Source organism: Marmota monax, unplaced genomic scaffold (genome assembly GCF_021218885.2).
Source record: "Marmota monax isolate L192 unplaced genomic scaffold, Marmota_monax_Labrador192_F-V1.1 WCK01_AAM20220418_F8-fsc00052, whole genome shotgun sequence".
Lineage (NCBI taxonomy): Eukaryota > Metazoa > Chordata > Mammalia > Rodentia > Sciuridae > Marmota > Marmota monax.
In genome coordinates this window covers 5773856-5797588 of record NW_026693473.1, presented here as the reverse complement: position 1 = coordinate 5797588, position 23733 = coordinate 5773856, and the positions used below count along the sequence as shown (strand labels likewise).

The 23733-nt window shown below is 49.1% G+C and overlaps 1 protein-coding gene across 2 annotated transcripts in view; it reads left to right on the top strand.

The window, feature by feature from the left end:
- Itgb5 (integrin subunit beta 5) overlaps positions 1-23733 on the top strand; it is a 114111-nt gene that overhangs the window by 80161 nt on the left and 10217 nt on the right. Inside the window, exons 10-11 of one of the 2 annotated variants that reach the window (XM_058583526.1) lie at positions 1499-1928; positions 14640-14756. In XM_058583526.1, coding sequence (XP_058439509.1) covers positions 1499-1928; positions 14640-14756 — 547 coding nt within the window. The remainder of the gene's footprint in view (positions 1-1498; positions 1929-14639; positions 14757-23733) is intronic. The other variant, XM_046457933.2, reaches the window with a different exon arrangement.

Sequence of the window (23733 nt, the reverse complement as noted above, 5' to 3'; positions counted from 1 at the left end):
CTTGCCTAGCATGAGTGAGGCACTGGGTTTGATTCTCAGCACCACATACAGATACATAAAATAAAGGCCCATCAACAACTAAAAAATATTAAAAATAAATAAATAAATAATTTGAATAAAAAAAAATAGCAATACTGACAGAGGTTCCTAACCCACCCTGAGTTTCAGAATGATTTAAGAAATTTTTTTGGAAAAAGACATCCAGGCCCAGACACAGTGGGCCAGTTTGTGGGGTGGGGCAGGCTGGGCCAGGCCTGTCTGTTGGGGAGCGGGGAGAGCTCCACCCGGGAGAAGCACTTCTCCTGGTGTTTCACCATGCCAGCTCCCTGTCTGGATTTCCATAGAATTTACAGTGACTGCTCTGAGGTCCTTCTGGGTGATTCCATCTCCACATGGCTCCTTCCCTCAGTGCAGGGAGAAGCAGAGGGTGGGGAGTCAGGCTCTAGTTCCTAGAAGAATCAGAGTGAGCCTCATCCTTGCTTCCCTCCCCCTCCAGCCTGGTGGGCAGCTGATAGGCATCTCTGCCATCCCACCCTCTGCCGCCCTCTTAGGTCCACCTTGTTGCCTGACTCCAAGGCAACCTGTGAGAAGCTCCCAAGTTAGAAACACTTCCTTACATGATTTTTTTTTTTTTTTTGGCCGTATTGGGAGTTAAACCCAGAGGTACTAAACCACTGAGCTACATCCTGGCCCTTTTTTTTTTTTTTTTTTTGATACAGGGTCTTGCTAAATTGCCCAGGCTGACCTCAAACTTGCAATCCTCCCACCTCTACCTTCTAAGTAGCCGGGATTATAGGTGTGCACCATCAAACCGGCCCTTACATGCTTTGTTTAAAAAGAAAGTCTATCCACATTGTGGCATGTTTCATCAGACAGTGACTCTACTGTAAGACCTAAGGGCCATGGGCTGACTGGGCAAGAGGCAGCTGTGGGAACCACTCCCAGAGAACTGACGCATGGGGTGGAGGGCAGGGTTCAGGTGTGTCTGTGGAGATCTCAGGCATCAGCCCATCCCTTCTCTAGCAGGGGATGAGCCCCTGCCTCAGAAGGACAGGCAGGTGCCACTGACCTCCTGCATCCAGCACCATGGCCTGGCATAGACCATGCCCACGAAATATTTGCTGGATGAGGTGTTTTTGAAATGGGGAGGACAGAGGTGTACTGCAGTGGAGGTGGGAAGAGGGTAAGATAGAAGTGAAAAGGGAGAACAAGAACTGTGTCAACTCAGTGACCCCTTGTGCCTTTCTTGGATGCTCCTTTCCTCGGGGTGGTGAGGCCAAGATCATATAATAAATGCTCAAGAACCCAAAGAACCATGCGCAGCGCCTGTCAAGTGTGAGCCAGCAGCTACAGGGGCTTGCCCATCCTGTGGCCTCCTCCGCGGCTCTGCGGCTTCTCCCTGTGTGTAAGGAGGGGCTGGGCCTCCTCCGCACCACTGAGTGGTTGGGAGGCTCAGGTTTGCCATGGCCACAATGTCCCCTCTCTTCCCTTTTCCCAGGCGTCCTTTGAGGTGTCAGTGGAGGCACGGAGCTGCCCCAGCAGACCCGTGGAGCACGCGTTCACCCTGCGGCCTGTGGGGTTCCGGGACAGCCTGCAGGTGAGGGTCACCTACAACTGCACCTGTGGCTGCAGTGTGGGGCTGGAGCCGGACAGCGCCAGATGCAGCGGGAACGGGACCTACATCTGCGGCCTCTGCGAGTGCAACCCCAGCTACCTGGGCACCAGGTGCGAGTGCCAGGAGGGAGAAAACCAGAGCGTGTACCAGAACCTGTGCCGGGAGGCAGAGGGCAAGCCGCTGTGCAGCGGGCGTGGCGAGTGCAGCTGCAACCAGTGCTCCTGCTTCGAGAGCGAGTTCGGGAAGATCTATGGGCCTTTCTGCGAGTGTGACAACTTCTCCTGTGCCAGGAACAAGGGCGTCCTCTGCTCAGGTAGGCGTCCCTGGCCAGAGCTTTGCTCTGAGCCGCACCCAGGCCCAGAGGCTGCTAGGATATCTTACCAAAACCTGCCTGTCTCTCAGGGTGGCTGTGAGAAGTGTCACTGCCACAGCTGGGAGGTGACAGTGGACAAGCCTTGCCGACAGCTAGGCACAGGGGTGGGGACCTGTGCATGGAATACAAAGCAGAAGGCACTGCCACATGGCGGAGCTGGGCCTCTGGGTCATCCAGCCCACGCTGCACTTCAGCAGGACTTGCCTGCAAGACAGGGGAGATGTTCAACTTCCCTTGATCACCTCCTGGGACAGGGCTGTTTATGGCCTGGGCTGGTTATGGCCTCCCCTTGTTAAATATAGTATTCATTTCTTATTGCTTCTCTAACAAGTCACCATAAAACCAAATGACTTAAAACAGTTATTTTCTTTCAGTCTGAAATGGATCTTATTTGGCCAAAATCAAGGTGTCCTCAAGGGTTGCTTTCCTTCCAGAAGGTCTAGGGGAGAATCCATTTTTTTAACCTCTTTTCTGGCTGCCAGAGGCTGCCTGTATTCTTGTTTGTAGCTCCTTCCTCCATTTGCAAAGCCAGCCACCTCAGGTCTTCTTCTGACCTGTGACCTCTGCTTCTGTTGTCACATCTCTTCCTCTGATGCCCCTGCCTTCTTTCATAGACCTTGTGGGTATCTTCGACTCTGGATAACCAGGACAGTCTCCCTTCTCAAGTTTCTTAACTGAATCACGGCTGCAAAGTCCCTTTACCATGTAAGGTAACAGTCGTGTAAAGTGCCAGGGACTAGATAGGCCATCTCGGGGGCTGCTGTTATTCAGGTCAGAGGCCTGGGTTAGACGTCCTTCTTTGCATCAAACAGAAACTTGTTTCTCAGTAACTTCCACCTACTGATTCACGTTCTAGACCCTCTTCCACATGGCGACCTGTCAGATGTCTGAAAGCTGCTTTATGCCTCGCTGTTGGCTCTTATCCAGGCTGGACTCTCCTTTCTCTGAGGGCCCTGTCACTTGTTCAGGCTTCACAGAATGGAGCACATGACTTGTCGCTCTGGATAATGAAGGCTCAGTGAGAGCATTCACTTCCTGTGGTGCGGACACTCTGCTGCCATCCTGCATCCTAACCCTAACCCTAACCCTAACCCTCTTTTCTTTTCCATTCAACAGTCACATTATACCCTTGAGCTTGTTTTTAACTTGATACCCAAAGTTTGAGGTATTTATTTGTTTATTTCAGTACTGGGGATGGAACCCAGGAGTGCTCTACCTCTGAGCTACATCTCCGGTTCTTTTTAATATGAGACAGGGTCTTGCTAACTTGCCTAGGCTGGCCTTGAATGTGGAATTTTCCTGCCTCAGCTTCCCAAATAGCTGAGATTATAGGCATGCACCACTGTGTCTGGCTCTAGCCAAGCTAAGTTTTTATTGTGTGATGTTTGAGCACTTTTATTTCTTTTTAATCTAAGCACAGGGGTTTTCACTGATTCCCATTCAATTACAAGTTGGCAATTCCTATTCTGGAGTTACATTCTGATGAGATACTTTAAAATTGTATCTCAACAGAGCCATTTCCACTCAGCACCATGCCACCTGCAAATAAGCAGAAAATTTTTACATAGGACTATAGTTTACTCTATGGATTGTTTATTCTGTGGCTTCTTGGATTCCCTCCTTGAGAGTAGTCTTCTAGTTGGGAAGGGTTGACTTGAAAGGAACTTGGGATTAAGCTGTGAAAGAAGGCATGAAGTAAGGCGTGTGTGTAGCAAATCAGGAACCTGTAAACAACATGTCCCCTGAGAGGAGTACCTATCCTCCCATGGAAGAAACAAGTGCCGAGGGCTGCAGACGTGGGTGAGCAAGGGAGGCTTCCTGGAGACAAGTGTGCGTACGCCCAAGGGTGTGGTGGTGGCAAAATGCTCCAAACTGGAACTGCCCTGGAAAGTACAGGACATTTGAATGTCATAGAGTAAAGTGGGTGGACCAGTTAGGATTCTGTAAAATATGCAAAACTTTTTCTCCATCCTGGTGATGATGGATTGGTATGAGCTGGACGGTTCTGTCTGGGTTAGCAGGAAAAGCATGAGCTCAGGAGCAGCAGGCCTCTTGCCTGAATCCCCTAACGCCACATGCTGAGGTGAGACTTTGGGCACAGAGTTGTTGTAAAAGAGGAGAAGGTACATGAAGCACCTCACATGTTGCTTGGCACAAAAGAGGGGCCCACCCACCACTGGTTCCTGCACAAGTCAGTGCCACAGACCCTGGGGAACTGCAGCTGATGCCCAGTGTGCAGTGGTGCCAGCCCTGCCCGGTGAATCCCTAGGCTTTGCCTAAGGAAGCCCAGCGTGGTGGGATGGAGTTTCCATTCCACTTAGCAGCCACAGTAAGAGTTCCTTGAAGCCCAGCTGTGTCGGTAATGGACTTGGAGCAGTGTTCATCTTTAAACAATGATTATCAAACATCCCTGTGTGCTCCCTCCTTCTACCTCAGGAGCCAGAAATAACCCTCCGAAATGTTTTCGCCCAGAAGTTTGTTCACATCCATGCCGCCTGGAGCAAATTTGCCTGTGCCTACTCCATTTCCAGTTTATCACCCTCAGACTTAGGTTATGCTAGACGTTTTGTTTTCCCCTTTCTAAAATGGGACCAACTCCATTCGGTTCTGCAGTACTTTGAGAACAGAAGAAGGCATGGATGAAGGACCTGAATAGAACACAAAGCCCGGCAGGCACAGGGCAATGGGTGGATGAGGTGTGAGTGGCCCTCAGTGGAGAAAACTTATCATTTTGGAAACAAATATTCTGAGGTTGAGTGAGCACATACATTTTTGGTTCAACCAGTGTAATCTATAGTTCTTCTGAGTTAATTTTACATTTCAGAATTCTACCAAACCCTGTGTCTAAATTCTACCCCTGGGTACCCACTCTCTCACATTCACTTATACAATCCTGTGACCTGGAGGCTCTCACAGATCATGGGGTGGGGAAATTGGAGGGCTGCCGGACCCCGGAGCCTCCCATGTGAGTGGTGCTTCAACTCTAACTTCCTGGGATTGCTGAGATGGAGCCCCCCACCGCCATCCCTATTGGAAAAGCCATGTTTATTCAGTAACGAAAACTTGCAAAATATAAGGAAACTGATGGATGTGCCATCAAATGGGGCCATCTGACTCCTTCATGGTGAGCAGGATTGATGTGGACCATCTGGCAAACTAGTCAAGGGCATTTTTTTTCACCCTCTCTGTTTCACGTGCACCCTTTTAAAGTGTGTGTTTAATCAAGAGAACAACATTTCCAAGAAATTAACGGGCTATTCTTTGATCCAGAATATTCTGAAGAATAGAAATAAATTTTTTAAATCATCCATAATTTTCATCACTCATATTTTACAAGGTTAGTTTCTTTCCTTCCAAACTTTTTTTCTTTTCCTTTTTTTTGTTTTGTTTTGTTGAGGCACAAGCAGAGATTTATTTAGGAGAGCAAAGATCATGCACTCAAAGGGAAAGAGACAGTGCAGGCTATCTTAGAGAAAAAGTTTCCTTCCAAACTTTTTCCTAAGTTGGGGAGGGGGAATACATATAATTTCATATCTTGCTTTTTTTCTGGATAATATTACATCTAGAGAAGCATTGGAAGTTGAGTTGCTTTGGTAAATCATCTACTAGAACATTTTGACTTTCTTTCCATTGCCCAACCAACTAGCCTTTTTTACCCCCTTACTTTAAAAGCCACAGGTAGTTGACGTGTACTGCTATCCAAGTCTCCTGGAGAAAATGGTTTCTGGAATGAGATCATTGCTGTTAATTTAAGAAGGACTGAAAGCCGAGCCCAGCTCCAGGCAGGACTTGATGACACAGATTCCTGCCACGGCTCCCCACACGCTGTGGCGGGCTCTTCCTTGTGTCTCAAACCCTCCAGCTCCTTCTGGAGGCCTCTGTGAGTGGGGGCGGAGGAGCTCCTGCATCCACTTGTTGGGCATCGTGGTCAGGGGGGCTCCTGCACCATTAGAACTGTGCGAGTTGGTTTCGAGCCCTGGGTTGCTGGGTCGTTTGGGGCATTTGAGGGAGCAAAGCCTATTTCCCAACCACCACTTTGCTGCTGCAGATGCTGACTCAGGCCGACCGCAGCTGACCTCAGCATCCTCTCGCAGTTCTTCTCACCCCTCTCCCTGGCGCCTGTTCTAGAAGAGGATCGTGTGGTTGTGGTTTGTTTTCAGAGGGGAACTGAGGGGTTCGCTTGTAAAAGCCGCTGAGGCAGCAGCAGAATCATTAGGGACACCCAGAGAAGCTCCTTCCACCCCTCTGGCTTGCCTTCTACAAGAGGCTTAGAGTCCTTGCACCCTACTGAGAGCCAGAACTGCGGGCGAAATGCAGTGATCACAGATTTGGAATAGGTTTTCTGTCATAAAAATGAGTCGTGAAGCAGATCAGACGCAGATCTGGAAGCAATTGAACAGCTCTGTGGTTGCTTTGTGACTCTCGCTGTGGGAACACATGTGTAATGGGTCCCTGGAGGCTCCACTGGTTTCTGGAAACAGCGTAACATAGAGAATGGTTCTGTCCACAGTCTAGTTCTGCATGTGAGGGGAGCTTTATGGGCTATTGTGAGGGTTTCTGTTTCTTTGGAGTCTTGCAAAAATGTTGATGCTTTAAAGTCCCTTTGAATATGAGAAGTAGGACATGGTCGGTTTAGTTGTTTATAATGTAATAAAAAATTCTTGCATCAACTATGTTCTTTGCTGTTTGTATACAAACAATGCACCTTAGCCCAGGAACTTCTGCAATCTCAGTGTATAAGTGACCACACTGTATAATTTGCTAATCGTTAACCTACCTTTTAGGTTTCATATAATGAGAAAATTTAAATGAAAGATGTAGAACTCTGAGCAGGACACTTGACTGTGAGACCCCAAAAGTACATCTAGACAAGCTTACATCATATGTAGCTTTAAATTACTATGTGATGGGCAATTAGAGGTCAAGGGTCATCTGTAGCTGTCTCCTAAACATGAGAACATGAAGCATGACACTAGTGGCATCATTCTTCAAAGGTCAGAGATAGTGTTCCAGCACAGGTTCCAGGTGTGGGCTGACAGCTCCCAGCCAAGCTCACAGCGTTCTCTGTCAAACCTTCTGCAGATAAAGGGGCTCTTGAGGGTAAGACCTAGTTCAAGGCTTCTGGATTCTCACCAAATCAAACACTTTCCATGGCAACATCATCCAAATACGTTTAAAAGTACTTCTCAATTTACAAGGATAAGTAGGGCTTCCAAGAAGAGTCTATAGACAGTTTTCTACCAAGACAGAGGTGAGGGTGAGTGGGGTGAAGGGACCCATGTGCAAGGGGCAGACATGGCGGTTATTTTTGTCTGAATGTGGCAGATAGTCAAGTTTGGCAGACTGTGGGGTAAGAACAGGAGACCTTATGAGTAAGGAAGTAAGAGTAGGAAGTAAGTGGTGGCTTAAATATGAAACATTTTAAAAGCCAAGGAAAGAGTTAATAGTTAATTCGGTAAGCAACACTTCAAACCCAGCATGCCCAGTGTGGAAGCCCTCTTTCAACAACCTGCCTCTCTGCCATCTATATTTCTCTATCTCCAGCCTGACACCTATAACCTGAGGCTGAAACCCAGAGGTCATCTGGGCCACTCCCTCTGTCTCATCTTCCTGAGTCCTTGTCAGTCATGACACTGAAGCAGGGTATGGGTCTCAACCCATCTACCAATCTGCTGTTAGGAGAACTGAAGTGAAGAGTGTCCTGAGAGGTGTCTCCCTCTACCCCAGTCCCCCCCACCCCAGCCACCTCTCTACAAGGCAAATCTGACGCTCACATCAGTTTAAGCCCCTCCCAGCACCTGTTGATTACAAGTCCACACTCTTAGCCTGGAGCATGAGGTGATCTAACCTCTTATTCTTCTGCTTCTGACTTCTTGCTTCTGACCTCTTATTCTTATCTTCCATTAGTGAAGTTTGACCCTAAGCTACTTGTTAGGCCCAGAACAGGAATGTTGGATGACCTTGATCTGGAGAGACTCCCACCTCCCCCCCCCAATCCCTTCACAGATGGCTCTCACATCACTCATTGCAGAGTTTGGTAATTATCTGTTAACCTTCTATCTCCTAGGCTTCACCAAGAGCTCAGGAAGGTCAGAGGCCATGCTTGAATCATGCTGAAAACCCAGAGCTAGCATGCCATAGACAATAAACAGTGGTTGACCAAAAATAAAAAGTGACTTTGTACCATATTTATAGTTTTCTTTAGAAATGTTATTTTCACACTCAAAATCATAAGCCTAGGGTTCTGCTCACTGCTGTACCTTCTGTCATTCATTGCATTATAACTTGCATATTTCATAAATGACTTGTTACAAGATTATATTTTGTGGCTTCCATGCAGAGGTCTTCAAAAATTCCTTTTGAATGAACCAAGATTGTATCTACTTAATTTCCAGAAAGGATTCTATTATCGGATTGTCACCACTGTGTGCTTCAGGCAGGAGCACCTAGAAAAATATCAGGTTCTTTTTCACATTTATTAATCTCTGCTTGGGTTGGTAACCAGATGCTATGGGCAGATATAAGAATGCCAAATATGTCATTGCTGTATGTATATAGGTGACTGTATGACCAATGTGATTCTGCAACCTGTACAATCAGAAAAATGAGAAATTATACCCCATTTGATTCAAATGTATGAACTGTCAAGATCATTTTACTGTCATGTGTAGCTAATAATAATAAAAAAAAGAATGCCAAATATGTCTTCCAGAGAAGGGAGGACCCCTCTGCCCCAAAGGAATCCCTCTGGCAGAGTTTCAGGAACTGCAGAGCACCGTCCTGTACAAATCCTAATTATGCACACAACAGTGAGAGCCGAGAGTATCCTGTTCCATTTTTGAGTACTCAGTGTGGTAGCTCTGAGAATGAAATTTGTTACAGGGTTCTTCGCTGTTATTAAAAGGAATGATAATCCTGTAGTTGGTAAAGATCTTCCTCAGACACCATTTACTGGGTGGTAGAGGACAGTGTGTGTTCTTCAGTATTACACTGTTAACCCAGGCAACATTGCCAGAAGCCATTGTTAACCAGCACAGAGGTATGTCTCCTTGTTCCCTCTACAGGGATACTGCAGGAGCCTTTGGTGGCATCATTATATAATGGAAAGAAAATGGCTTTGGAGGGAGACAAACCTATGTTCTAACTTGGCTCTGCCCTTTTCTGCCTCTGTGACCGGGGGTCTTCACTTAACTTTTCTGAGACCCATTTTTCTTCTCTGTCAAATGAGGGGAAATCCTGCTCCAGAGGGTTCTATGAGACTCACATAGAACAGTGTCTGCAAAGCTCTTTGCAGGATACATTGCCACCCCGGGCTTCAGGTACATCCTAATCTCTGGCCTTTCCACCCTGGAGGGATGTTGTCTTCCATGGAGATAAGCATCAGATACTGTGACATCAGCCAGGAGTGGTGACACACGCCTGTAATCCCAGCAGCTCTGGAGGCTGAAGCAGGAGGACCGTGAGTTCAAAGCCAGCCTCAGCAATGGTGAGGCACTGAGCAACTCAGTGAGGCCCTGTCTCTAAATAAAATACAAAATAGAGCTGGGGATGTGGCTCAGTGGTTAAGAGACCCTGGGTTCAATCCCCAGTAAAGGAGAAGGAGAAGAAGAAGAAGAAACAACTGTGTTAGCAGAGCAGGTTGCCTTCAGAAAGTTCTCAACGGGCATCTCAGTTCAGGATTTCTCTAAGACTTCCATCTATTTTTTAGCCATTGCTCAAGTTCACTTGAAAGACAAAAAGGCATCAAAATGTTAGGGCTTGATTCTAGAAGGAAACAATGCATCCTTTAAATTAGTCCCAGGGACCAGGGGAGCAGGTATACCTCTCTGGAATCTGTCAATCTCCTGCAGCTTGTGCTCAGAGAAAGTGTTTGGAGAAAATCAGGCTTGATAGCATCTGATCTATGGCGATGCAGGAGCAGCAGTGATCTCTCTCAGGGTCATTTTGTCTTAGGAAGGTCCTACATTCATCTCATTCTGCAAGAATTCATTCAGCATTCCTCATGTGCCAGGTGTTACATCGTGTACCAGGGATAAAGTTGGAGATGCTTGCAGTCCTGAATTAATTTCTAAATTTTTGTTGCCCCTGGAATTTTCCACCTCTCAGAAACTTTCTTGGGCTGAGGACTAGGCATACGAATCACCTTAAATATGATCATCATCACTATCATCATCACTATCCAGACTCTTGAGATTTTGAAAGATAAATTGTGAGCATTTAGAGAACCAGCCTGGCCCCATGCTCTGAGCTTATCTGTGGGAACAGCGTTTTCTCATGGCTGAGCTCCTATTTCAAAACCGTGTGTGTGTATGTGTTTGTGTGTGTGTGTATGTATTTGTGTGTGTGTGTGTGTGTGTGTGTAGTAATGGGGATAGAACCCAGGGCCTTGTGCATGCTAGGCCAGTTCTTTACCACTGAGCTACATCTCTAGCCCTTTTTTGTTGTTTTTAAATTTTTTTTATAGTTGTAGATCAACAGCATGCCTTTATTTTATTTATTTTATTTATGTGGTGCTGAGGATGGAACCCAGTGCCTCACACTTACTAGCAAGTGCTCTGCCACTGAGCTACAGCCCCTCCTGTTTTTAATTTTTTTTTAATTTAATTTTGAGACATGGTCTTGCTAAGTTGCTGAGTCTGATGACAAACTTACAATCTTACTGCCTCATCTCCCAAATTGCTGGAACTATAGGCATGTGCCACGGTGCCCAACATCCAGAAACTTCTTAAGCAACAGTTCAGTGATTCTGAAAAGGGAATGATCTAAGCACTGGGTCTCCCTTCCATGTCCTCTTTTCTCTACTTAGAGAGAGAAGTGTGCAAATAGAAGACTGATGAGGATTCCATGTGTGCCTTGAAGCTTCAGGCCTGACCCTTAAGGCCCTGCAGTCGGGCTTATGAAGGACATAATAAAATTTGAAAAGCAAAGGAAAACCCTAGGAAGGCCACGAGAATGCCAAAGATAAGCTCTTAGTCATGTAGGTTTGGATGGCTTTAGCTTTTTGATATTATAGGATAACTTGTTAGAAAATTTTCCACTCTGACATTTAAAACTATGAGAGACCTCTGGTGGCTGAAATAATTATTCTTAAGACTCTTTGCTCTGTATCTCAGGAGTGCATCATGCACTCTCAGTTTTGTCTTGATTTTGGATTCTCTGACACCTCTGGCAGGGCAGGGCAGAATGGGAGGGAACCCTGCTGTCCTTTGGGCATGTGTCCCTGCCTCTCTGAATACTGATCTTAGAGCTCAGTCCTGATCCCAATGCTCCCTTGAGTGTGAATTGCTCTGAGCCTGACCTCCTGGAAGCTTTCCTTCCTCTTTTGCTCTTTCCAGAACACCTTCCTTAGTTCTGACCCCATTCCCTCCACCCCCCAAAGTCCTTCTGATGAGTCCCTCTGTTCCTATGCTAAAGAAATATGCTCTCCAGGAAGGTGTGTTATTTGACATCACAAAGTTGGCCTTTGACAATAGGCTAGTATGTCATAGTGCAACAAGAATTGATTTTAATGTACTTACTACCATATTGAGATTGTTTCCTTGGAAACAAATGGGCTAACTTTATTCATCACAAGCAAGCTCTAAACAGGATTGTTTTACATCACCTGCCTTTCCTAACAGTGCCAATCACACACAGTGGGTCAACTATGTATTGCTTGCTTCAACTACTTACATTTGGAAACTGAGTCCAGAACCTGTACTAAAGATCCTTTGTGATTCTTTTTTTTTTCCCTTGACTTTTCTTTTCTTTCCTCCTCTCCTCCTCTTCCGTCCCCTCCCCTCTCCCTCTTTTCCTTTCTGACAGGCTCTTGCTAAGTTACCCATGCTGGCTTAAACTCACAGGTTGAAGGGATCCTCCTGCCTCAGCCTCCCAAGTTGCTGGGACTACAGGTGATTCTTAATTATAGACTCAGACCAGAAGAACCTTGCATTGCCTTTGCAAACAAATAGCCCATTTCCACCCAGTTTGACTTATTTTGATTGGCCTAGACCCTTCCACAGTTCTGAATTCCCAGCTCAGCTCTCACTCTGTGTGTTTGCCCACATTTTCCAAATCTTACCTCACTGATTTTTATCTTTTTCAACGTTTGAAGAACCATTTAATCTCTTTTCCTCTGTGAGTTTCTTTGAGTTGTGTAAGGATATGTCAGACACAGCAGACAAATGCTGAAGGACCTGCCTGGGCCAGGACACTGGCCAAGGTCCCTATCATTTTATGACTGTCGTCTGATGAAGACACAGAATGTTCCTCTGTGTGCTCAGCGGGCATCTGGTCTTGTTATTCATTGTGCAGAGCCCACTTTCCTTAAGTGAACCTTCGTTAGCCTGGTCTCATTTATAAAATGCTCTGGTGGCAAATGAGCTCATCGAGTAGTCATTGCCCCACGGGACACTAATGTACCCTTACCGATCCTGCCACATGGGGAGGCTGTGGCGGAGCAGGCTAACACGTGGACCGTTTTCCACGCCAACACCCAAGAAAAGTCTCCTCTCCCTGCCCCGGGGGGTTGCTGCCATCTCACGGCTTGGCTGGGCTCCTGGCAGCCAGGCCTCAATGTGGCCCATGCATGTGACACTCTGAACCAACTCTGCCCATGAGGAATGTTGCACCAGGCTTGGTGGCCAGCTCTGGCTGGGATCTATCTGGCAACTGTGCACCAACCACAACAATACGACAGTTTTCCAGTTTGAAAATAGTAACCCTCTCATCCTGTGGCAGTGACCCAGAGCGTGGCGAGTTCACACTCTCCAGATGTGGTCGGCTTTCCCAGAGGTACCCACCAGACGTGTTGGGCAGGTTAAGCCAAACCCAAGGCTTGGACCTGAGGTTCCTGTTTCTTTTGGCAACAGCCATTCGATTTCTGCGAGTCAACATTCTCAGGGTCTTAGAGGAGGGCTGTGGTTCATTGCACTCCGCAGGGCTCAGGCTTCTCTGAAACTGGAAAGGTGAGTTCATTAAAGGACGTGGGATTTTTCCACCTGCCCTCCATTGCCATAATCTGCCTGTGACTGATGGGGCTGGGCCTGACCCTGCCTCTCTCAGGCAGAATGCAGCAGCTGTCAGAGGTGCCCATCAGCATGGAAAAACTGAGGGCCATGACTAGGAGGCAGAGTTGCCCTTGAGGGGGCTCTTCCACCTCTGACAGTGGAGTCTTAGCTTTCTAGCCAGTGCTGTTGTCTCCGAGAGGAATGTTGAGCTTTGGAAATGCTTGGCTTAAAACAGCATTACTTGCTGATGTGTAGGGGTCATATTTTGCTGCTCTGGTACAGAAGGTAACATGTGGTCCAGCTGCTGAGAGGCAGGGGAAGTTCTCGTGGGGGCGTCGCTGTCGGGCAGCACCGTCAGTTGACTCTGTTTGGGCTGCTTGGTTGACAGTAAGCCAACGACAGAGGCGCAGCTGGCCTTGGAACCAAGGATGCTTCATTGTTTACATCTCTGAAGAGCCTTGTGCTGGGGAAATCAGGACGTGTTCTGGAACAGCAGAGGGTGCAAAGCCTTTGGTTTCTGTCCGACCATAACCACGTCCTGCCAAAGAGAAGAGACTCTTTAATCTTCTTTTCCTTGGGTTGCCGTGAAGTCTTGGGGTTTCTTGGACATTTGTTAAGAATTTGAAATATCTCAAGAATCATGTTTAAGTTCCATAGGAATCAATGACACTTCTGTTCCTTTCCTAATTGCCGGCATGGATCTTCTCCCCCAGGGTTTGAGATTTGTCCTGATAATGTTCACAACCTCCAACCACAAGCAGTATGTTCTGAGTATCTTCCGTGTGCCTGACACCATGCACAAATAAAATATTCTTTAATTTTGAATGTGCCTGTAGGCTGGTGAGGTGGGGCTAGCAGAGGGATAAATGGTTACATCTACACCCTCCCGCTTCACTAAGCCTTCTGGTCAGCTTTTGAGCATGCTCCTATCTGTTTAATACTGAGAAAGAGAAGAAAAGTACAGAAAAGAAAAACCCTTCCATTGAGCTCATGTCACTCACAGGCAGCTTCTCTTTCCTCTTTATTCACAAACAGGTTTTTCAAAGCAGTTGTCTGTGCTCCTGGACATTTGCCACTTGGCCCTTAACTCAGTCTCACTTAGATTGAGCCCTGGGATTCACCAAAAAGGGTCTTCCCAGGTTCCAATGGCCTTGTCTTGATAAAGGTGACTTTGGGCCCTCATCGACTTTGACTTTTGAGCTACCTGCGACTCTGCCGACCACACCCGCCTTCTAGAAATGTTCTCTTCTGGCTTTTAGCTCCAGCTTCATTGTCTCCTTTGCAGGACTCTGTCCTCCAGCTAGCTTCCCAGAGTCAGGGCTGGTCCTTGACACCTTCTCACCATAGTCTCTATGGAGTCCCCTCCAGCTGCTGCCCACGCTTTCACCTGGGCTCCCTCTGTGCACCTGCAACTCCCCCCGCCCCCGCCTCAGTACATCTCGGACAGAGCTCATGATATTCTTCCTAGCCATGGTTCTCTCCTGGTTTTTCGTTTCTCTCTCTTCCATCCGGTCATGCAAGCTAGAAACCCAGGTATTATACCCCCCCTCCTTCCCTTCAGCTCCTGCTTGCATGCGCCACTAGGGCTTATCCACTAAATCTTTTCTGTTTCTTTCTCCATCTCTGCACCCACCCTCCTGTGTCCTGTCCACACTGCTACCAGTCAAAGTGATTGCTTCAAAACAAAAATCTGCTCGGCACCTTTTAGAAACTGTGAAGGCTTGGAAATCTCCAGAACCTGGGATGCTTGGAGAAACAGGGGAGTTGGAGAGACTCAGAGGTAGGTTGGATGCCGCCATAATCCATATATATTGTGCCCAGAGTGTAAATACAGAAGTTACAGCTGGGCATGGTGGCACTCACCTGTAATGCCAGCAGCTCGGGAAGCTGAGGCAGGAGGATCACGAGTTCAAAGCCAGCCTCGAGCCAGCAGTGAGCCCCTAAGCAACTCATTGAGATCCTGTCTCTAAATAAAATATAAAAAACAGGAGTGGAGATGTGGCTCAGTGGTTAAGCACCCCTAGGTTCAATCGCTGGTACCAAAATGTAGATAGGTAGATAGATAGATGATAGATAGATGATAGATAGATAGATAGAGTTGTATTTAAGGTGATAAGGAGCCACTGCAGGATTTTAAGCAAAAGTGTTAGCTCACATTTTAGAAAACACAGTGGAGGAAGCCACAGAGAAGTGGACCTGGGGTGTGTCCAGTGCCAGGAGTTGACTGTCAGGTGGATTGGGACTGACGGATAAACCTGAGCTCCTGGAGCAGGCACTTGGAACCCCCTGACCCCAAGGCTCGTGGCCCCCCTCCACCCAGCCACCTACTACCCACACAGCAAGCCCAGCAGGACGCCCCTTGCACTTTCCAGTTTCTCTCTCACTTATTTCCAGATACCCTCCCTCTGGCTGCCTGCTGACTCTAGGCCTCCTCACAGATTGACCTCAGAACTCCTGCGAATCCTCCTCTCCCAGAGCCCCCCCACCTCCCCCATCTCAAAACCTGCACTTGACCCAGGACTGTCCCAGCTCCCCAGCTCTCCCCCCTCTCCCAGAGGTAATATGTAGCAGCCAAATGTGGGCAGTGGAGGAGCTGGAGAGCTCATCTAGGCCACTGCCCTGTCCTAAAAGAAGAAAACCAAGAAGAGACCCAGAGTGACATAGGGATCCCTGATGAAAAGAGCCAGACTTTTATGGATAGGACTGCTGCACATTTTTTACTATTCTGCACCCTGCATCACCTTAAGCCTCTATCGTCTGTGTTGTTTTACATTTTTATCATTTAATCCTGACTGGGCTAGACTGGAGAGGAGGTACAGTCTAGTGGGTCAAACAAATATCATTTAAATTCCAGCCCTATCACCTGCCTGCTGTGTGATTTTGGATAGCTTACTGGGTCTCTCTGTGTCTCATTTTCCACATATGCAAAAGTTAGGTCATGTAACTGCTGCATGGGTTATTAGGAGGAATGAGATCATTGGTATCAAGTGTTTCCAGGAACACCTGACTGTTTAGCTTTCTGCCACTATGACAATATACCTGAGAATGAAGTTAAGCAGAGGAAAGGTTTATTTTGGCACAATTTCAGGGACTTCAGTGTCTGGTCAGTTGGTCCTGTTGTTTGGGGGCACGTGATGAGACAGCATATCATACAGGGGAGCACATGGTAGAGCAGAGCTCCTCACGCCATGGGGCCAGGAAGCAAAGAGGGAAAGGAGGGGCTGGGGTCCTAAATCCCCTTCACAGACACAACCCCATGACCTACCTTCCTCCCACTAGGCCCCACCTCCTCAAGCCTCCACCATCTCCCAATAGAGCCACCCAGGAGCCAGCGTTCAGCACCTAGGCCTCTTGGCGACATTCAGGATCCAAATATTTTTCATGTTTCATAAAGTTGTACTATTAGGAAGAGATTTTAATGGTTTAATGGAATTAGAAGTTCCCTCAGCAAAGTAAACTGTACATTTCTCTATTGCATATTTGCAAAGCATTTCCCCAACCCTGTGAGATAGGTGCTACCCCCTATTGACCAGTGAGGACACTGGGCCGCTGCTCAGAGCAGCAAGCAGGTGGGTGAGAGCGCACAGTGCCACCATTAAAAACACTGACTGGGCACAGTGGCACGTGCCTGTAATCCCAGAAGCTTGGGAGGTTGAGGTGGGAGGTTCGTGAGTTCCAAGCCAGCCTCAGCAAAAAAAACGAGTCGCTGAGCAACTCAGTGAGATCCTGTCTCCAAATAAAATAAAAAATAGGGCTGGGGATGTGGCTCAGTGGCCAAGTGCCCTGAGTTCAATCCCGGGGGGGGCGGGGGGGGGAGAGAAAGAGAGAGAGAGAGAGAGAGAGAGAGATCCATCTCTAAATAAAATACAAAAAAAAGGACTGGGGTTGTGATTCAGTATTTGAATGCCTCTGAATTTAATCCACAGTACCCCACCCCCCAAAAAATTTTAAGAAAACAATACTCTGATCTGCAGTCCCAGAGCCTCAGGGCAGTGATGGGAAGGGAGTAAGCTGAGCAAGGGAGGCTCTTGGCTGGCGAGTCGGGTTGTTGAAGCCACTGCGTGCAGGGTTCTCCTGCAGGAGGAACCGCCCTCACCTGGCTAGTTCTATCATCACTTCCCTTTAGCCAGATGATACTGTGCTCACAGGCTCAGGGAACCCGTGGTGAGAAGAACAAAGCTACCAGAGCCACCTGTCCTCCCCCAAGGTTGATATAGTTGCTGCCGAGGAACTGCAGCTGCTGACCCCAGGCCTGTGTGGGACCTGGGAGCTTGTCCTGTGCCCTGGGCATTTCAGGAATCCCAGTTCTTTTATCTTTCTGGAAGCAAGGCCCGTGCATGGAGGGAAAGGTAGAATAGTGGGATGGGCACGTTCTCACAGGAACAAGACTGGGTGACACAGGCCAGGCAAGGACATGGGAGGGGCTGTTATGTAACTGCAGCCTGCTTGTCAACGGAGAACCAGGAATAGCGCAGCTCAGGAGGGATTTCCCCTTCCTGTTCAAAGCAGCAGACGGAGGCCATCTCCCCTGGAAGCCTGGGGATCTGTCTGGCCACCGAAAGCCCAGCCTGCCCCTAGGTCAGGTGCTCCTGCAGGGTGGCCTGCAGCCTCACATAATGTCAGTGGCTGGGGCCTGCCATACTCTCCCTTCCTCAGGCGCAATCACCGGGCTGTGATTCTGGCTCTGAGCATTGCAGGGCCCCAGAGTGACAGGCACTGTGACTGAAGCACACAGAGCTGCTGATCTGGTTCCTGTCCCTCTGATGACAGTTGTTGGAGAGTTCCAGAAGCCGCACCCAAGGCCTCACCCAGAGAGGTCTAGAACACATGTGAGACCTGACATGAACACACAGGGAAATCACCCCAGATGGGCCAAAGCCTCCAGCACACGCCCTTCAATTTCTTTAGCCACTTCCTGTTGACACCCCCGCCTGTTCTGAGAAGAGGGAAAATGGGGAGAGGGGACATGGAGGGGGAGAGACCTCCATAGGGACTCCAGGGGAGAGGAGAAACTGCCAGGAAGAAGAAGTGGGAGTGGCAGAGACATCTGTGGTGGGCGTAGGAGAGAGAAGGGACAGGTCCAGGAGGGGAGAGAAAGGACGGGCCCTTCCTGTCTTGGGGGCTGAGCTGTCCTCTCCTCCTCAGCCTTCCAGTCAGAAAGGACTCCCCAGGGAGAGAGGCCGCCCTGAGGGAAGCTGGGAAACCACAGTGCATTCCACAGCTAGATGGGAACGTGTTTTGAACCAGCTGTTTAGAGGTGATTTGTACCCCAACGGGCCATCGGCCATCGGGCCATCGTCTGCCTGGTTGTGACCCTTGTTCCTGAGTTAAGGACGAAAGACGATGCCAGCAGCTCAGTTCTGCCCAGTCCACGCTGGCTCCCTCCTCCTCCAGGCCCTCTGCCCTCCAGCTGGTCCGGTCACCACGGCCACTTTGGGCCTCATCAGACATGGAGTCGAGCATGAGGTTGAGGCAGAGCAGGGGTTTCGTTCCTGGGTTGGGAGTGAGAGCCACTTGCATCCTGCCTCAGGGGCCAGGCTGAAGGCCAGGCTTACTTCCCTTCCCAACTGATCCCAAGTTGTATTCCACTGGGGACTTCCTGCAGCATGTGGAGGAAGGACAGCAGGGAGCTCCTTCAGTGGGGTCTGGGAGTCTTTGCCCTCCCCACCCAGGCTCTGGGGGACTGACCCAGCAGCTCCTTCAGACCCTGGTGTTCTGAAGGAGGGGCTTACACAGAAATGCACACCCGCACCAGATGCGGTGGCTCATGCCTGTATTCCAGCAGCTCAGGAGGCTGAGGTAGGAGGATGGCAAGTTCAAAGCCAGCCTCAGCAAAAGTGAGGTGCAGGGTTGGAGACATAGCTCAGTTGGTAGAGTGCTTGCCTCGCATGCACAAGGCCTGGGTTCAATCCCCAGCACCAGTGAGACCGTGTCTCTAAATAAAATATAAGGACTGGGGATGTGGCTCAGTGGTTAAACAGCCCTGGGTTCAATCCCTGGTACAAAAAAAAAAAATGCACACCACTGTCCCTGAGAGCATGGTGGGGAGGACTCCTCAGCAACGCCTTCAGCCCTCAGCCCTTTGTTTCCCTTCCCCCTTGACTCCCTCCCCTGCCTTTGAGGCAGTGCCATCCCCTGTAGGATCGACTATCCCCGTCACTGACCTCCTGGTCACCCCTCCATACCTGCCTCATGCACTTCCTACTCTGCGCCCTTCCTACTCCGCGTGGGCACCGTGCCTTTCCATGTGGACAGGGGTCTCTGAGTCCCATGTCCAGATCTGGGATGTCACAGGGATTCCGGCTCCCATTTCCTGGGTGCCCATGTGCCAGAGGTGATGCCAGGAGCCTTGCTGAACAGTGCTGATATTTCTCATGACATTGCCACAAAGAGAGGGAATGGATCATCAGAGAGGTGCAGGGACTTTCCCAGGGGGACAGCAAATGGTAGAGGAAGATTTAACTTTGGTTCCAGCCCACACCCCTCAGCTCCTCAGGAGCTGATCACCAGTTAGACTAAGTGCCTCCATCAGACCCGGGCCCCAGCATCTCTCTCTGGCACAGTCTCCCGTTCCTCTCTGCTACTCTCTTCAGCCCTCCATTTCCCCCGAGAACTTCCTCCTGAATCTTTCTCTTCTGTCAGAAGAATGCTGCAATCTATCCTGTCTGCAAAATCCTCCATCTCTCTTCCCCAAGCCTTCCCGCCCAACACAGCCAGCCAGCCTGCCTGCGGAAGTGGCCACCTGCTCACCTCCCTGCAGGCTGGACGCTGCCCTCAGCCTCCACTGGCACCCCCCACCAGTGTGTGGCAAGAACTGCAGCCGCTGCGGGATTTGCCCTCCTTGACCTCTGCAGAGCATTAATGTTGGGCTTCCTCTCCAGCCTCCTTTGGCTTCCAGGCCACTGGTTCCCCCTCCTCTGGCCCAGGCCTCTTCTGAATAGCCGGCATTCTACTTTATAAAAGAGGCGAAGAGGCCTGGCCCACTGCCCACACAAGCACTGTTTTGCTGATAGAAAGCTGCTGAACTCCGCAGAGCTGAAATTCCGTATAAATAGGCACATTTACAACTTCCTGTCCATTTAGCTATCCATCATTCGAACAAAGGTAGTGTTAATAACAACTTGCACGTGTAGCGCGGTTCACAGTCTACACAGAGCTCTGGCGTGGCCTTCAATATCCCCATCTGTGTGGTGAAAATATTTTTATGTCTGTTCCATATTAAGCAAGCAGTGTTAAATTCGTTTCACTGCCCAGAAATTAGCATTAGAAATTGGCTTTGTTTTGAAGAAGAGTCTTTACTTAGGTCCTCTGGGCATTGTCAGTCCCCGTGGCTGGTGATTTATAGGTTATTGATCCTTGGGACAGGAACAAATGACCTTGTCATTTTAGTAATGGTTTCTACCAGAAAGATCTTTTACCAGAAGATCTGGCAAATCTCTGAGCATGCAGAGGTGGGGAAAGGCAGGTGGAAGTCCAACTGCAGGAATCAAGTCATATGGGTCAGAATAAAAAGATCTAGTTTTTGACACTCTGTGTGAGTTACACTTTCTAAATGAGACTTAGAAGATTTAAGCCAAAATGGCAAGTAGTTGTCTTGTGTACCCGCTCCTTAACTCCTGAGTGTTACTGTGTTAAGGAAGATTCTGAGGCTAAGCCTAGGCTCCCTGGAAAAGAACCCTGTTACAAGATGACAATGTCAGACGCAAGTGTGAAGGAGGACATAGTGGCACGTGCCACATCTTTCTTTGCCATGGCTGCTTTAAACTTTTTATTTTTTCAGTGCTTGGGATGGAATCCAGGGCTTTGAGCATACTAGGCAAGCCCCCTAACACTGAGCCACAGCCACAGCCCCTAAGTGTCTTTGAAAGGCAATGACAAACCAAACTAGAGTTGTTCAAAGAGTCAGTACAACGGGCAAGAATTCTGTGGCTTTAGTGGGTTCCCACGTATGGACCTTGGACCTTCTTCTGGTCTGGTACTTTCCTTCAGAGTCATCAAGAAGCCAGAAAGCCACGTGGATGAGGATTTTTGTACACCCCTCAGCTGCCCCCATCTTCTGACCCCCACCAAAGGGGCTGGGCTGTTCATGTTGTGTTTAGCCCATAGCTTCTCTGCACCCCCTTGCTCTCCTGCCCCATCCTCGCTGAGCTCAGGTTGAGGAAGCTTTCATCTCCGGGGGTGACCTCCCATGAGTCCCCAGCTCCCCCTCAACCCTGCCCCTGACTCCTAACTCCTCTTGTCTTGAACCCTAGAGCTAGGGCCCACTTAGCACGTTGACCTTGGTTGGACTGTGAGTCCCATGAGGTATCAGACTTGCCCCTAACAATGGGGCTTCTTTGCTGCTCCACCATCATGGGGTCAGGAGAGGTACAGAGTCACAGGAGTGTGTCCCTCTGCGGTAGCAGTCCTTCTCATCCAGATAGTCCGTCCCAGAGAAGCAGGTCTTCCCTCACTACTGCACCCCAAATCCAAACCCTTCTACAGTGATCCCTGCCTCCCCTTCACATCTCCACACTTGAGAGTATTGTGTCAGATTCTATTTGCATAAATTTATATTGCTGCCAGAATCAAGGTTGAAAAAAAAAAAAAAAAGGTTGTAAATATGGCCCTGAGTGTGCCTCTTACTTCTTCAAGTTTTCCTTTCTGGGATGAGGTACTGCACAAGCCGTTGGAAAGTGCCAGAGCCACAGAAAAACTTACCCTGGAGTGACCCCGGATGAAAACTCACTTTGAAAAAGCATTATTTTTCAAACACAGGTTGATGGATGGGTAGATATGTGATAAGCAACACATGCGTGCCTGAGAGAGAGTCTGGGTGTATGGAAGTTCATTGCATGATCCTTTGCTGAAGGTTTGGAAATTTCCATAGTGAAATGTTAGTGGGGGGTGGTTGCCCCAGACAGTGAACCATTTTAATTTAAACCAGGCTCCTGACCAGTGTGGTCCCGAGGCCAGAGCGTGGGGGAGCTGTGCAGAGATTGCATCCATTCCATCTGGGAAGACTTCCTGTGGGGCTTTCTGCTACCCCGGCCCCAGACCGGTGCTGGCCACACTCTGGTGTGGTGAGGGCGGGGCAGTCCTTAAACCCATGCCCAAGTCCGTGGCCTTATGCTACTTGCTGTCCCTCCCTATTTGTAACCCTGGAGCAGCAGGGCGCTGTGCCCTCCTGTGGCATCCACATCCCACGCCAGCTGCATGCCTCAGCCTCCTCCTGGCCTGGCGTCTTCACAAAGGCCCCGCGTCTTCCCCTCCAAGGGCCCTTGCCATATGCCGCAGCTCTGCTGTGAAATGTGCTGAAGCTCAGAACTGCCTGGGTGAGTGGAGAGGCCGTGCTGCGTGGGAGGGTTGGGAGGCCTGGCCTCTCCAGTCTCCCTGTCCCTTGCAGGTCGTGGACACTACAGGTCACACAGAACCGGGGAAGCAGGGCCAGGAAGTTAAGTAGCCAGTGAAGAGGCTCTGGGGTCAGGTCGTGACCTAGGTTACGGTCACACTCAGTTCACACTGTCTAGTGGTCACAGGGAGGTTCCTGGGAGGATGACAGTGTCCATGTTTTTCTCTGTCCAGCACACACACTGCCACAGTCATCCACTCTCACATCTCACACACAGTCTTCTGAGCCATGATGCCCCTGCCCTAGACTCCTGCAGAACTCCAAAGCAATGCCCAACGCCCTGTGGGCAGAGGACAGGGCCACCCCCAACCCCCAGAGAGGGAGAGCCCACTGGCCACTGTAGGCTCTCGTCGTGGCCAGGGCCTGCTCATAGGAGGCGGCAGAGCCTGGAGTTGAAGCCTTGGGCTATATGCCACTACTATACGACCTTCAACAAGCTGCTTTGTCTTTCTGCCTCTGTTTCATGGCTCATCAAATGAGGATAAGAAGGACAAAACCTACCTCATCCGGTTATTGTAAGAACCAGCAGAGTTGAAAGCCTGGCAAACGGTTCCTAACCTGAGGTCTTAGGGCACTAGTTAGTGCTGCTGTCTCTGCTCTCAGCGTCTGCTCCTCCTCCTTCCGGGGCTGCAGGTCACAAGGGCCAAAACAAGGAGTCAGCATCTAGGGCTGAGGGAGGACCACTGTGAAGTTTGGTCGTGGCTGTAACAAATTAACATTTAGTGACCTGAAGCAACACGGACTGATTTGCTTGAGGTTCTGGGGGTCAGAAGTCTGCAGTCATTGTCATGGGCTGGTCTCAAGGTGTCTGCAGGGCCGCACTCCCTCCCGAGGCTCAGGGAGAATGCACTCCTTGTTTTTCTGGCTTTCTAGAGCAGCATTCTTTGCCTTCCTTGGCTCATGGCCTTTTGTTCTGTGGTCATCCAAGCTAGCCACGGAGCATCTTGCATCTGGTCTCTCACAGCCACCACCTTCTGTAGTTGGACCTCCTTTGCTCTTTCTCATAAGAACATTGCAACTGCATTTAGGGCTGCCTAGACAAAGCAGAGGATTCCTCATCTCAAAATCCTTGATGTAAGCTTATCTGCCAAACTTCATCTTGTATCATTCATAGGTTCTGGAGATTAAGGTGTAGACATATTTGGGGACCATGACTCATATAACAACTGAGTCAGAAAGCTTTCCTGAGTCCTGATCCTGTGGCATGACTTGGTCAAGTTCTGACCCCTCCAGGCCCAGTATGTTATTCCATGTCAGCACCAGGCCCTCTCTGGCTCTCTCTCCTGACACTCTCCACAGGCAGTCTTGTTCTCTGTGGTATCCCTAGGCTGACACATGGCCGGTGCTGGGAAATTATGTATTCCTG